This window comes from Colius striatus, chromosome 21 (assembly GCF_028858725.1).
Source record: "Colius striatus isolate bColStr4 chromosome 21, bColStr4.1.hap1, whole genome shotgun sequence".
NCBI lineage: Eukaryota > Metazoa > Chordata > Aves > Coliiformes > Coliidae > Colius > Colius striatus.
Genome location: NC_084779.1, coordinates 7,697,939 through 7,712,404, shown reverse-complemented (window position 1 = coordinate 7,712,404; position 14,466 = coordinate 7,697,939). Strand labels below are relative to the sequence as shown.

Here is a 14,466-nt window from a genome sequence, read left to right as displayed (position 1 = left end):
ATGAGTGACAGGCCACATGGCCAGCCCCTGACATTAATTACATTGCTTAATTAACTGCAGACAGAGGTTAGATCAGATTGCTACAAAAATACAGGAGAAAAGCAAACAAAATCCAGCCCCTCTTGCCACTGGGATTTCTGTCTGCAGTAGTTTTCTCTCTTACATATGAGGCCATGACATATATCTGCCTGGAGTTTTACCAAGGCTGTTTAAAGTGGAGGTTAATTTTGTTTCTTGCTGTGCTGTGTTTAGTTTTAGAGAGGGATTGTGACAGGAACAGATGGTATTTGAGAAACATGTTGGAAGAAAATTACATGAAGGAGCTGGGTTCAGACTATAGATTTGGCAGTTAGCATGTATTTCATGTTTCAGCACTTACCATTTAAAAGGAAACCCAACAGAAACCCACAGTCTGTAAGTTTATGCTTTTGATGTGCAGTTCACTCCCTTCTTTGGTTGGTTGTTTTTTTATTTTCTCTGTAAAAATGTGACGAGTTTCCACTCCTGTGGGTACCCCAGATCCTTTATCTCCTTCATTTTCTCTTCACATTCTCCCGTGACTTCAGTGCATCAGTGACTCAAGGTTGCCGTGAGACACCTGAGAAAGGTCACATCTGCTGAAACACACCATGCTAAGCTGCAAAGCAGCACCTAGCTTGGCAACGTCAGAGACATGGGGATTTTACCTCTGTCTGGTTTGATTTCCCCCTCCCAGATGTCAGTTACATTTCTGCCTGGCCTCTGTGCCAGTGGGATTGTCAGGAAGGAGCCACCATCTCTGCCAGCCAGGCTGTGTAAACAACCCTGAGAGGTGACTGTGAGGTAGGCTGGGGCAGAGCTCTGATGTCAGAGTATGTGCTGCCAAGCCCTTGGCACTGCCCAAAGGAAGGATTGGAGGGTCTTTGCAAAGCCCTGATCGTTTTGATGTGAGAACATCAGTTATCTTGGGAGCCCATGTGTTGCACTACATAGATCACCCATGCTTCTGGCCCCATTGTTTGAGTCTCTGTACCTGTAACAGCTATGCAGGGCAGTAATTCTCCAGGAGTGCCAGAGAGGGCAGCCATGAACACTGCAGATACCCCAAGATCTGAAAACCTCCAGGCTAGTCAGTCCTAGATCCTGCCAAATCTTAAGGCTGGCCCAAAGGTCAGCACAGCTGAAAGGAACACATCCATTTTTGTCTTCTAGTTTCAGGCCAAAGGAAAGTCATTTGTCCTCAGGGATTTGGTTCTAGGTATTGCTGCTGTACTGACCTGCACCTCGTGCTGACTGTTCCTCTGGGCTTCCTACAGCCCCTCAGAGGTGCTATATCTACCCCAGGTTCCCTGGCCTGGCAAGTTGCTTCACCTGGGGTGAGTAACATCTCTCTCAGCTGTCATGACACATGACAGGGCTCTTTAAGACCAGTTGACAGTTGGTTCCCAAGAACACAGGCAAGTCCTGCACAACAGAATGTGAATCCTTTAGGTAGCAATGGAGTTTTCTAGAGTTGGATGGCAGCAGCTTAAGAGATGAAGACACTTTATCCATTGGTCTAAAGAGTATCATTAGTCATTCAGAAATTGTGTAGATTTCAAGTGAACAACCTCTCACTTGTAGGAGGACCTGCAGGGCTTCTTGTCACCCATTATGGGTAATCAGCAAAATCTCAATGTCCCCCTGGTAACAATACTCCCTTCATTGATGACATTAAACCCAAGAAATACCAGTGAAGCCAGTGCACTTGCAAGAACTAACGTGTCTGAGAAGTGGTTATGTTCTCTTTTGTGTTGGTGGGGGTGTTCTTTACAAAAAGTTAGTCAGTTCAGCAGACTGGTGGCTGCAGTGGCCCCAGGCAAGAAGGAGACTGAAATGAGGTGCCTGGAGATGTGTGCAAGTTCAGCTCATGGCTGAGTATCCCTAAGGTGGGCAAAAGTAGAATTTGCAGCCAGTTCTGTAAATGCTGTCAGGAATGTGTGCCCTGAAGAGTTGTCTGGTTCTTCCTTCAACTGTTCTCCTTGAGCACTCTGTCTGCTGTTATGTCTGCAGGCCATGGTAGCACAGAGGAGGGAGAAGGGGTTAGGAGATGTGTAACATCTTCTGTTCTTCATTGCTTCCAATGTAAACCTTGGGATTATGATTCTGAGTACAAGTGACATGGATTGAAAGGAGCTGTGGAGGCCACAGAATCTCTGCTTGTGTGCAAAGACAAAGACTAAGGATTCTTAATTTCTGAAAAGCTCAGTCAAATGTTGTCTCCTTAATCCTGTAGCTGCTGCTGAATAAAACCATTTGTCAGGTGGTGAGGCAGTGAGAACTACTGCTTTTTGATGAGTAATTAGACATTTGTTTAATTGATAGGTTCAGAGAGAGCTGGAAACCCTACTAGGTCAGGCAGCAGCATTACCATGCATCCCATACAGGGCTGAACAACAAAAGGGTCGCCAGATGAAATGTCACTACCTTACATCAGAGACCAGTAAGGCTAGCTTTAGAAAAACCCCAAAGGAAGATCACTGCTGACTCTAGAGATTTAGACACGGCATGTACAACTGTTGACTGTGATCTGACTGTAAATGTTCCATCATCTGGCATTATCTGTGCATGACTGTACTGCTTGAACAAGAAGGAAAACATGTAGAGAGCAATTCAGAAACAAACCCCCAACGTTCTGAAAAGATGTAAAGGAATGAACTCTTAGTTCTTACTCTGATAAAGAGCAGGTAGCAGGTATCACATATGCTAACTGCCTGCCTGCAACATGCTGTGTTCATGACAATGAGCAAAATATGACCAATGTGCATATTTGGCATTTAGGCAGTGATATTTACTAATGTGTGTCTTTGCATTTCTGTCTTTGAATGCCAGCTCCTCTGTCTGGAGCCACTGTCCTTCTCTTTTCTGATAGCTATGGTCTAGTCTATACTTGCAGCTTGTAAGGATGTAGAAGGTAAGGCATTAGGAAACCAAATGTGGTGCCTAACTTAAGAGACCTCATCCTCTACCACTGGAAGTGACAGTTTTTCCTGTTCAACAACAGCTCTTCTCCATTAGTTACCAGTGATTGGAGTCTCAGATATTCTGCACAAGGGCACCATCCTGACCAGTACCTGTAAACCTTCCCTGTCCCTGTGTTGCCCAAGCATTGTGGTTTTGCTGTTTGGAAAAGCTGGTAGAAAGCATCCTGACCTGGAGGAGTGAACCCAAGAACTGTGGTGTCCAGGACTCTCCATGGCCATTTGGGCTGCAGCAACATGCCTGTGTTTGCAGTGGTGTGTGAGTGGGAAGGGCTGTGAGCAGTGTGAGGAGCAGTGCTGTCTGGGAAGAGGAGGGGGATGTCCTGAATGGCAGAAGTGGGAGTTTTTAGTTTCCAAAACATAACAGTTGGCCTTCTGGGGCGTTATGTGGGGAAAACTGACACCAGAGATCTGCGTCTTTTGCCTCCTTGCAGCTGCTTTAGATTTCATTGTTTCATACAAAGGTTTCACCTAGCTCATTTAAGAGTACAGCAGCTTTGCAGCATACATTTTTAAAACAAGAAGAGTCTGTTGCATACCACAGTCAGCTGATTGTTTCCAAACCCATGACAGAAACACAAGTAGATCCCTGAATAGGCCAAAGGCTAAGTGAAGAATGTGTTGAATGACCTACTCTTTGACATCCATAGATGAATCCTGAAGACAACAACATAGAACACACTAAAGGAAGAGTGATGGTGTCTGTGGGAAATTTATTCAGGCTTCATTGACTACATATTAAACTAAGGAACTGATGGGGCAAGTGTCAAATGTAGTCATGGTGCTCTTCACAGGTCTGAGTCTGGCTTGTCTTGACATGTTTGTCATCACACACAGCGTGGAAAAGAATGTTAAAAATTGCTTCTGCATTCAGAATTCATCTGTTCAGCTGAGAATGAGGTTGGATTTGAAATACCATCTTCACAGTGCACACATAAAAGCAATCACAAGCTACAGGAATAGAAGCAAACCCTAGGGTACAGAGGAAATAGGAGAGGGGGTAGCAAGCTGTCTCCACATAAAGCAGAGATGGAGGTTTGCATATGCATTTGTATAAGGCAAAACATTTTGGAATTGAAACCCAGCAGCAGGTGCTGATTACAGGCAACACATCATGTTCTGTTTTGATCCCAGGGCTAATCTTGCAGCTTGTGGGGAAGCCATATTTTTCTTGATTTCATGGTCTCCATATGGAGTTACATCAGCTCAGGAAAATAATCCGAACCAGCGACTCTGAGTGAATGGATGGGCTCACTGTGCATTAGGAACTCCAGCTCAGAATGAAATAGTCTGAGAGCACTGATGTTCACATACTGATTTAGCTTGCAGTAATTTTCAGTTGTATATCAACTTGCAAAATGCTTTGAAAACTAAATAGTGTGATACTACATCTTGCTTTTGACCTGCTGCTCTCCAGTGGAGCCACTGCTGCTTGCTTGCTTGGCTTTGCTTTTTGTAAGAGTTTGATGATGTAAAAGCTTTTCCCCGCCCCTAAACAAAGAGGAAGAGAGCAGCTACAAAAAGCACAGTGCCTTCCCACAGGGTCAGGAGAAAGAGTACTTTTGCAGCAAAGCCCTGACACAAGCCCACCCTGGTGTGCTTTTGCATTGCATAGCTCAAGAGATGACTCAGCAGACGAATGGAGTTGGTCACCTCAGGGTTCGATCTTGCTTGCTGCTGGTGGTGTGCCTGTGGCAATGGACACAGACAACTCTGGCAACAGCATGCCAGGATGGTGAGCTGAGAGTCATCTGGAAAGACCACAAGAAATGCTGCCCCAAATGCAAGTCAAGCACAGGTAAGGGAATGATGTGTCTGTCTGCTTTCTGGTTTTAATTATTGTTTTATGTCAGCCAGGGTAATCAAGTGTGGGGAACACTCTGTGTGTGTGTATGTAAATGTGTCCTGAGTAACTGCATATGCAAAACAAAATGACAAGGGCTTCCATCCTGCCTGCTACATTCATAATGTGCCTCAGCTATAAACTTTAGAATAGACTCATGGTGTGTTTATACTTGTTATTCTGTTGTGGGAAAGGGGAAGCTAAGCTGCTGTGGCTTTCTGTGGCTAGCTGAGTTTCTTGCTCACAAGGGAAAAAGGTGTTCACTTCACACTGCCTCTGAGCCCTTGCTCCATTCAAACATCATTTCAAGGTTTGTCTGTGCTAATCAGACTTTAGAGGGAATTCAGGGAGTGATGCTGTCTGTAATTTGTGATCCTAAAGAGTAGGAAGCATCTCACTTCAGTCCCTCCATTCTACTGATGTGTGCTTGACTCAGAAATAAATGCACAGCCAAGGGCTCATGTGATCATGAATTTCAGCAGCCTGTGCTAACCTGTATCCCTGCCTGCTCTTAGGATGATGGTGACATGGTAATGAATTCTCATTTGCCTGCAATTTTAAGTCAAATTAAGACCAGCTGCAGGACATAGTGGGTGACATCTCTGTGCCTGTTAGGCTGAGGAACAGATCAGTTGATTCAAATAGCCTCTTCCATGGTCCCAGGAACAATCTTACTCTTCTTCCTAATTTATTGGTGTCCATAACAGCTCAACAATAGGGAATATGTAGCTGTTTGTGTGACCTACAGTGAGAAATGCACCTTCCTTTTCTCCTTGTTCTCAAACAGAGTTGCTGGAAGCCTTGTCCAGCTAGTATGGTGATGCTGTTGTTCTGCAGGTTAGCAACAGGGTTAGCTGAGAAATTACATCTTCCATTGGTGCCTCTCACCTACCAGTGACTTCAGTATATCTGCCTCAACTGCCAACAAGGACAGTGAGTTCCCTGTGGAAGAAGGAGTAAGTGGATACATGGAACCTGTTAGAATGAGAATAGCTAGGTGAGGAGATACAGAGTTTTCAGTAGTGTGGAGACCTCAGTGTATTTCCTTTCCCACTGAGAGAAGGAGATTCAGTGTGGTACAGATGAGTCACTGCATGCTGAGAGCTCCAGAATCACTCACTAGAAAAAAACACATCTCCCAACTCTTCCCTTTTTGACTTGAGGTTTTGAAGGCCAGCAAGAAGTGGGCAGAGGAACATGGATGTGGGCAGTTCTGTACATTCCATCACCACCTCATGAAATAATCTGTGCTTGGTCTTTGCTACTCACTGTGGGTTTTTAGTCAATGCTATTGAACTATCCAGCATTTCCCTCAGCTTTCTTTTCCTTTAAGGTTATACAGCTTCCTGGTTGAACAGCACTTTGACTTGGCTCCAACTGCCTGAAGGGCTGCTTGACACAGTTCCCTGATGAGACCAGTATATAGAATCAATCCTTTGCTTTCATGAACCCAGGAGCCTCTCAGAATGTTTTGAGTGGGTGCAAAGTTCACAACAGAAGTCCTCTAGAAAGAGGACAGAGAGTAGGAAGAGTGCTGCTTTTTTGGCTTGGATTTAAACCCACTTGTGTCAACAGGGGGTAGGAAGCAGCTGCTGCTGTTAGGAAAGGCATGAAAAAGGGAGTATAGGCTAAGGGTCTTTTGGACATCCCTTCTCTAATGTGGCTGAGCTCTGGCTGTGTCAGTGGCAGTGTCCTGAGAGCTGACTGGATGGCTAGATAAGGTGCAGTACTTTGGGGTGCTGGCAGTGCCCTGCTCACCCCACAGTGTCTAAATCTGCCCAGTGTAGTAAAGCAAACCTGCTGCCTTCTGTCTTCCATGACCTACACTGGTATTCCAGGTAAGAGAGAAGGGTTGCAGTGGTAAGTCATGCAGTGCTCAGATGACTGTGATGTAAAAACCTGATTGGTGCTGAGTTGAGTGCTCTCAGCTTCATGTGATGTGCATGAAAGCGACATCTTTCTGCTCTCCATCTTTTTCCACCGCAGCACAATAAGGAGCTATTTCAGCTGTGTCAGCCATTAAGAGTAATGGTTAAGTTACTGTACAGCCTGTATGACAAAGGCAAGTCTAACTTCTCTTTTCTTGACAGGAGATGATGGCATGTGTCAAAATATTGAGGACCATGAGTGCAAATGTCGTGCGGGCTACAGCTGCATTGATAGCGCGTGTCTCTACTGCACTAAGCTGCCTGAGTGTGCAGAGGGCGAGGAGCTGGTTAAGCTTGGTAAATAAACACAAATGCCTCTAAAAGACAAACAAAAGTGGCTGGCTGAGCAGCAGGTGGTTCCCTTTGCTACTTAGAGCCTGCTTCTGGGGGGACTTGTACAGAGAGAAATCATTTTCATGCTTGGGCTTCTGGTATTACTTTTCTTCCAAGCTGCTTGAGCTGTCAGTAGAAGACTGTTTTGCTCCATGTTACCTCTTATCTTTACAGCCTCTGCAGTCAGATCAGACTTCTCTGTACCTCTTTTGTAAGGGGTCCATCCATCCATTTCTCAAAATGCAAAAGTGGCCAGAACTGCTTCTGTGTTTCTGCAGGGGGAGGATTCATGATGCAGAGGGAGTGGAGAGGGAACGTGTTGTGCTCTAATCTGTGGCAATCTCATGACCACTCATCGTTCGTGACTGCACTGACCACTGATAACTGATGTGCTCTTTTCTCATAGGCAATTTTGACTTCATCTTCAAATGTAAACCATGTGAGATTGGAACCTATTCTAACGTCAAGAATGGCTGGTGCCGTAACTGGACTGAGTATGTATTTATTGGTACTTCCCTCCTTTGGAAATACCCATGATAAAGCACTGAGTACTGAGGGTGTTACATGACAACATGAAATTGGATCAAAGATGAGATCACCAATGAGATTAAAAGATGGATTTTCAAGATTCAGTAACATCTGATGTTTCTCTCTCCTTTGTTTCTCTCTCCTTTGGCTTTATAAAAAGCAGAACTTGGGCTAAAGTGCAGTGTGTTCAACTTGCTTCCAAGCCCAGCTGGAACTGATGCAGAACTGTTCCAAACATGGGCACCACTTGAAACAGACTAAAGAAACGTGTGCTCATAAACAATTGAGATGTAGTGTTGTCTTCCTGGGGAACAGCCATAACTTTACCTGAACTGCTATAAGAAGGATCAAAGGAAACAAGTTGTGGAAAGAGTGGAGGGAAGGAAGAAAGGGATCAGAGAGAAACACATCATCACACACACATAAATGTGCCTCTTGTTCTTCTTTCAGTTGTGAAAATTCTGGGTTTCTAACAATCAAGCAAGGCAACAGCACACATAATGCTGTGTGTGGTTTCCCTCCTAAAGATGTGGAGCAAGGTACAGTCTCACAATGATTTGTTTCTCTGAGCCTATAACTTTGCTCTGCTCTTCTTCAGTGGGTGACTTGCTGCATAGTTATCACCCAGAGCTTCCTATCATGAAAATTTGCTTTGAAAATTACTCTTGTGTTCCTTGCATTATTAACAGAACTGCTGACATGGGCAAAGGTGCCACCATTAAAGCACTGTCAGTAATAAAGGCAGAGAAAAGCCCAACAGCTCTCCTTCAGTAGAGCCCACTTATTTGGCAAATTATCAGTTTGCCATTGACCTGCTCTTGCTGATTTGCTAGATTTTCTTAGGAAGACAAGAGCTTAGTTAATCATCTGGTTCCTTTACAATACTGATTGAGCTGACAACACCCAAACCAGAAATCTCACGTCTTACCACGGATCAGATCAGATAGGAATAGGTAGGTGCAGGCTCTGCAGATACTGAGTGTCATGAAGACAGCAAACTGCAGTGCTCATGCCTTTCCCCTCACCCTTGTCCCTACAGTGAATTGGTGTCTTTCAGGTCTGGGCCCTTCATTGAGGCAAACTGCAAAAAGGTGCTACTTTAATGTCCACGAGGCAGACACAAGTATGAAGATCTGGCTTGCTGTAGAGCTGTTCAGGGAAACATTGACACCAACTGCCCCCAAAAAACACAAAACCCAAACCAGAGCAGATTCAGCAAGTGATAGCTGGGAAAGAGAGATACTGAACAATAAAGAGGTCAGGCATGGGGGTTTTACATGAATGCCTCTTACCACAGACAGTCATCTCTTACACCCTTGAGTTAGAGCATCTGTTTTATTGCTAATAGCCACACTGATTTCTCTCCCTTGGAAAATAATTTAGACAGAAAGAGGAGATTAATCTCTATTTCCTTGAAAGAATTTTAGTCATTCCTTTAGTCTTGGCACCTGATTTCTTAATCTTTATGAAGTATCTTTAATTGCAGTTCCTGTGACAAATGACAGTCTGTACACCGTCATCCTGGCCATCCTTACTGCAGTGGCTGTGTTTGTTCTCATCTTGCTGACCTTCTTCTTGCATTTCTGCATATGGTCACTGAAGAAAGAAAAACACCCTGCAGCTGAGGGTAAGTTCAGCTTTGTGGGCTTCTGGGTAGCTTTTCAATGGCAAACAAGTGTGCCCACTGACCCAGTCAATGGAATAAATGAAGTTGGATAAACAAATGCAGATTTACTCTGGGATTTGGGGTGGGTTGCTTAGTTTCACAAAGATGCAGCTCACCACCTGTGTCCTTGTCCTTTCCTCAGGGAGAGGCTGTATTGGTAAAGGTAATGGGCAGCCAGCTGACACATGTGAAGAGTAAGTGCACTGCTTTTGTTTGTTCTCACTGCAGATCTGGAACACAACAAGCTGCTGGTGGCTCTACAACCATCACATCACAGAGAAGAGACTTCCAGCTGCCAGTTTCCAGAAGAAGAACATGGAGACAAAATCCCAGAGGAAAAGTCTTCCTATTTCCACCCTCAGAGTCTGCAGTGAAAACAAACAAGTTGGAATGAGATGTGAGGATGGGCAACTGAGCTCAGCTTTTCAAAAAGAGAGAAGGGAGAGGCTGGGTGTGTAAAGCATCCTTCTATACACAGCAATAAGAGATGGCTTTGGGAAGAGTTTCTCTTTGTTTCTTCTCCACAAACCTGCCATTTAGAGACAGAAAAAGTGACATTCAGTTGAGCCTTATTACATTATTGTTCATATTAAGAGAATAAGGCACTATGCCTAGCAACCACATCTACTACAGCTCCCTAAGCAGACAGTGCTTTCACTCCTGCCAAATTTTCCTCTTGTGCAGCAAAGGGCCATGACTCTCTATCCATTAAATACTCTCCAGTCCCAACAGAAGGTGCTGGTTGGGCCAGTCTCAGGCCAGAGGTGCCAGGTGAGACTGCCATGGCTGCATCTTTCTGTGCAAGTTCTATAACTCAGCAATCCTTGGTACCTGGAATACTGGGTTACAAAAGGGACACTTCTGAAAGGCTCAAATGAGGATCACACTGCCTAGAGAATGGCATTCAGTTTAAAGCTCTCCTCTCACCTATAGTCAGAAAAGACAATGGGATACAGAGAAAAGCCCAGCACTTGATGCTTTTTACCCACCACTCCAGAAGAACCACTGCATCTGCTGGTGTGTGCCAGTATAGCTCCAGTGAGTGATCACCAGCTGAAAGATGTTCCTTCTCCTTACTGATAACTGTACCATGGAGGATTCTTATTACTTTGTTACATTAATACTCCTCCAATTTCACACAACTCTAACATGGTTAGAATGGTTTTACCTGAATGTAAAGGGCAGGATTTCAGCTGGAGTTGATTGCTTTCTGTGAATTGACACTGATTTCAAGTAAGAATCTAGCCTGTGGCTTCAGCTAGTTACAGCTCACATGTCTTTCTTTACATAGTTATTTGTGTTACATGACTGCAATAGTAGAGTCAGAGCTCTGGATGCCTCCTGCTTTGGCCCTGTGCTGAGAGCTGCTTGGAGTAGACTTTGTAATGACTGAATCAACTCTGGGCAAAACCAGCTTTGAAGCAGCTTTCATGTAAAAGGTTATAAATGTCTCACAGTGCAGCCATTGCATCAGCTTCTTACAGAGAATGTAAACTGTACAGAGCTTCTAAATGAAATCCTAACAGAATAATGACATTTCTGTTAATCACCTTAGGAAATACCCAGAGAGGATTAGTCCAAGTCTGACTGACAGGCTGCTTTCAGTAGGGCTCTGTGAAATTACAGTGGCTGTGGAGCAGAAGTTATTGCCTCCACAGATGTGTGTTGCAAAAACCCTTCAACAGAGAATCCTAAGAAGTGGGACAGGTTATTACCTTGGTAAGCTGGTCACAAAGCCTCTGTGCTCTGAGGCAAGCATCGACCTGTTCCCTTTTCACTGAGGTGACTCCATCACCTCTCTATGCAATCCAATCCTGTGACTGGTTTCAGGTCAGAGAAGACAGATTTTGTTAGTTAAAATTGATATTGTCTGTTATCATTATGAGGAAGAATTGACTCTTCAGCATCTTTGAAAGCATAAACTCTCATCTCTCCTTGGCTTCTCTTACCCCACTTCCCAGGCTGTGCTTTCTAGACCTCTTGGTCTCTCTAAGCTGTTTCCAGTTGGTCTTTCCTGAAGCCTTATCTGGAGGGGTCATGTCAAGTTCAAATAGAGCTCAGGAATTACTTTGCTGCTCCATGGACACAGTTTGATTGCTGCACATTTCTTCAGTGATTATACCAAGAGGAGTTATTTTTTGCTTTGGTTCATTGTAGAATCTTGTAACTGGGTGAAATAACTGTAAAGGAAAACGAAATGCAAAGAGGTAACCTTGTTCTCTATGAAGTATTCCTCCATAGGAAGGAGGAATTCCTTCCAGATTCTCTGTTCTTGTGTTGCTGCAGCTGACATCCCAATACTTCAGCTTCTCCCTCATGTCGAATGAGAGTGAGGATACTTCTCAACTCTGAAGGATGTTGTGGGACATAATTAGTACTTTCAGTGTCCTTTTCCTTCTTGAACCTCTGTTTGCTAATTCTCATGTTACTGATCATTTTTCCCATGAGTAGCCCCGTGTGAAATCCACTGTAAAGGGGCAACTTTTCCTCCATTGCTTTGGGAAATGTGCACATTCTTAATTGAGGTGAGCTGGAGGTTCAGCCAAGGAAAGCTGAATGTACTGGTTTGGGTTAAATAGGGTGACCTGTGTAAGTCTGTCTCTGCCTTGCAAGGAGTTCTGCAGCAGAATGTAATACACTCTGAAGTCTAAACACTGTCTAGTAACAACACTTCTTACTGCTCCTTCTACATTAACCATGTTTCTTTTCATCTCTGTATTGAGCCTTCTTGGGTTTTTCACATTTTCAACAAGATTTCTGATTGTGACCTTTGTAAAGGTAAAATAAACTTGGGAATGGAAGTGCCTGTGTGATCTAACTGAGCAGTCTGGGAAGGCAGGGGGTTATCCTTCAGGTTACCCCAGTGTTCTTGTGCACACTTGGTTTTGCTTTCCCAGTTCCCTTCTCTTACAGAACTCTGGCTGTCTCAGCAAATGCACCCACAACTAAATTCTTCTCTCAGTGGATTTGAGGTGAGTGCACTTGCACTTTTTATCTTGTAAAGCTGGTAGCTTAACGTTTCCTGGCTGATGGCTCACTTTTCAGCTGCCCACTACCAAAAGAGCAGGAAACTGTGGCTGACCACTTTTTCCATTCCTGACAGTAGCAGAGAAGCAGCAACAATTTGGGCAGAAAAATGAATCAGAGTTTACTCTTTGAGGAGAGAAAGATTTGAGTATCTAGTGGAAGTCTGTGCCTCTGGCAACATGCAGCAAATCTCAGTGAAGTGCAGACGACTTTCTGGGCTGGGGGTGTTGAACAGCTGTCACTTCTGCCAGTTAATATTGAAACATGATGAACAGAGCCATATTATTCATTGGAAATTTGCACAGTGGCCTGTTGGGTTTTATCTGCCTACCTTGAAGAGCAGCTCTGCTTCCTGCTTACCTAACCACCTGACCTTCGAGCTGCTTGGTGATGGGGAAAAGCCACCGATTTCCTGACTTCTTAAAGCTCCAGTTCAGAGGGAAAAACCCAAAGTGTGAATCATTTCAGCCCTGGAGAATTTCGGTAAAAGAGCTGCTCTTTATAATCAAAGGAACTAAAAGGTATTGGCTTACAGCAAGCTGGTGTTTCAGTTTCCATGCAGAAAGGACAGCTTTATTTTATCAGTGTGCAATTACTTGCAGTATTTGGATCAGATCATGGCTGAGTTTTCAGCTCAAATCCCAGAGCTTATGGGGTTTTTCAGGTTCTGATTTAAACTCCTCTGCACATGGACTCCAGATGAAAAATGACCTGTCCTTGAAATCATTTCTCTTCAATTTAAATATTTATAGCAATGTTGGTTTGGCTTGAATCCCTTTTCAAAGGACAAAATAAAACACCCCAGCAAAATATCCCACAGTTTCTTAATCCTGTCCTTGACTTCACACACTTGGATCCATCCAAGAGGTAAGGATGTGGATGGGTTTGTGCTGTCACCACCAAGCAGCCAAGGACAGGGGTGGCTGCTGCTGGAAGAGCTGTTGCTGTCCCCCATGGCAGCTGTGGGCTGTGTGCACACTGGGGCATGAGCTGGGGTAGCTGGTGGCAATGTCCATCGTTGGCTGTAAGGGAAGCAACCCTCAATTTGGAGCAACTCTTGGGGTTGGATTGTGTGGTGATTCGTGTCTGTCTGTAAGGCTGAGTGATGTCTCTGCACCCTTTCTGTTCCCCAGAGCCAGGCTGCCTGCTCACAGGCTCTTTGTGCAGCTGTGATGGCCTCTCCCAGGCTTTGCTGTTAACCTGGGCTGTGCAGGTTGTTGAGGAAATGTCCCAGGGACCACAGGACCACACAAAAAGCTTCTTCAGGTGACTTTGCAGCAGTGCCACAGATGCAACCTGGATGATTACAGGTAACTGAGCACTTCTGTTGGAAATGAAATGCTTGTTTTGGTTTGTAGCAATGTTTCCTTTCCAGGATGGAGAGTAGGGGGGAAAAACCATCTTGAGGTGTTCAAAACCCAAAGGAAGGAATTGGAAATCATCAAAATGAATAGATTTGATTGAAAGGAGAGGGTTTGGGGTGGTTCTTTTTGGAGGGCAGAAGACAGCAATGAGTTTTGGTTTGTGAAAGCTTCCAGGATTAACATATCTTCTTCATTTAGGCAGGGAAGAAAAGCTGTAGAAAAGGGATTGTTGACCACCAAGAGCTGCACTGTCATTGCAGAGGAAGGCAGTGGCTGACCAAACCAACAGCTTATGCCATGCTAGACATCAGGGACACAGACTGGGTTGTTTAAAACAGAGGAAGCCTTGGCAGAACTGTTAGTAAGTACATTAAGGAAAGGGGAAAGACAAGCTTTCTTTCCAGTTGATTGTTAACCCTACGGGAACCTGAGCATGCCAGGACACGGGCAAACTTTTGAAGGCAGAGCTGGGTGTTTGCTCCCAGGAGCTGTGTAATCCTGCCATCTTGTGACCCTCGGGGGTGCTGCAGCGTGTTGCTTGTGCCAAGCGTTTGCTCCTGTGACTTGAGAGGAAATTTCATTTGGTTTTTACAGATACTGAATTTGTTTTTAACATCCAGGAGCAAAACCAACCAGTAACGTTTCTCAGGTCCCTCGGGAGCATGGAGCAGCAGCTTCAATTTGTGTGTAGCGAGTTTCCAGCCACAGCTTCCTCAAGGAACACTGCTCAGTTCCAGCCTGTGCTCTACACATCCCTGAAAAACCCTGTCCACTTTGA

At 44.6% G+C, this 14,466-nt stretch overlaps 1 protein-coding gene across 14 annotated transcripts in view; it reads left to right on the top strand.

The window, feature by feature from the left end:
• Positions 1–14,466, top strand: part of TNFRSF4 (TNF receptor superfamily member 4) — a 53,381-nt gene that overhangs the window by 9,883 nt on the left and 29,032 nt on the right. For 9 of the 14 annotated variants that reach the window (XM_062012738.1, XM_062012739.1, XM_062012741.1 and 6 more), the window contains exons 8-14: positions 4,615–4,797; positions 6,933–7,067; positions 7,510–7,597; positions 8,082–8,170; positions 9,118–9,258; positions 9,526–13,634; positions 13,887–14,049. In XM_062012738.1, the coding sequence (XP_061868722.1) occupies positions 4,615–4,797; positions 6,933–7,067; positions 7,510–7,597; positions 8,082–8,170; positions 9,118–9,258; positions 9,526–9,671 (782 nt within the window). In that variant the 3' untranslated portion in view covers positions 9,672–13,634; positions 13,887–14,049. Of the gene's footprint in view, positions 1–4,614; positions 4,798–6,932; positions 7,068–7,509; positions 7,598–8,081; positions 8,171–9,117; positions 9,259–9,525; positions 13,635–13,886; positions 14,050–14,466 lie in introns of those variants that run through there. The other 5 variants (XM_010203982.2, XM_062012730.1, XM_062012731.1 and 2 more) reach the window with 5 other exon arrangements.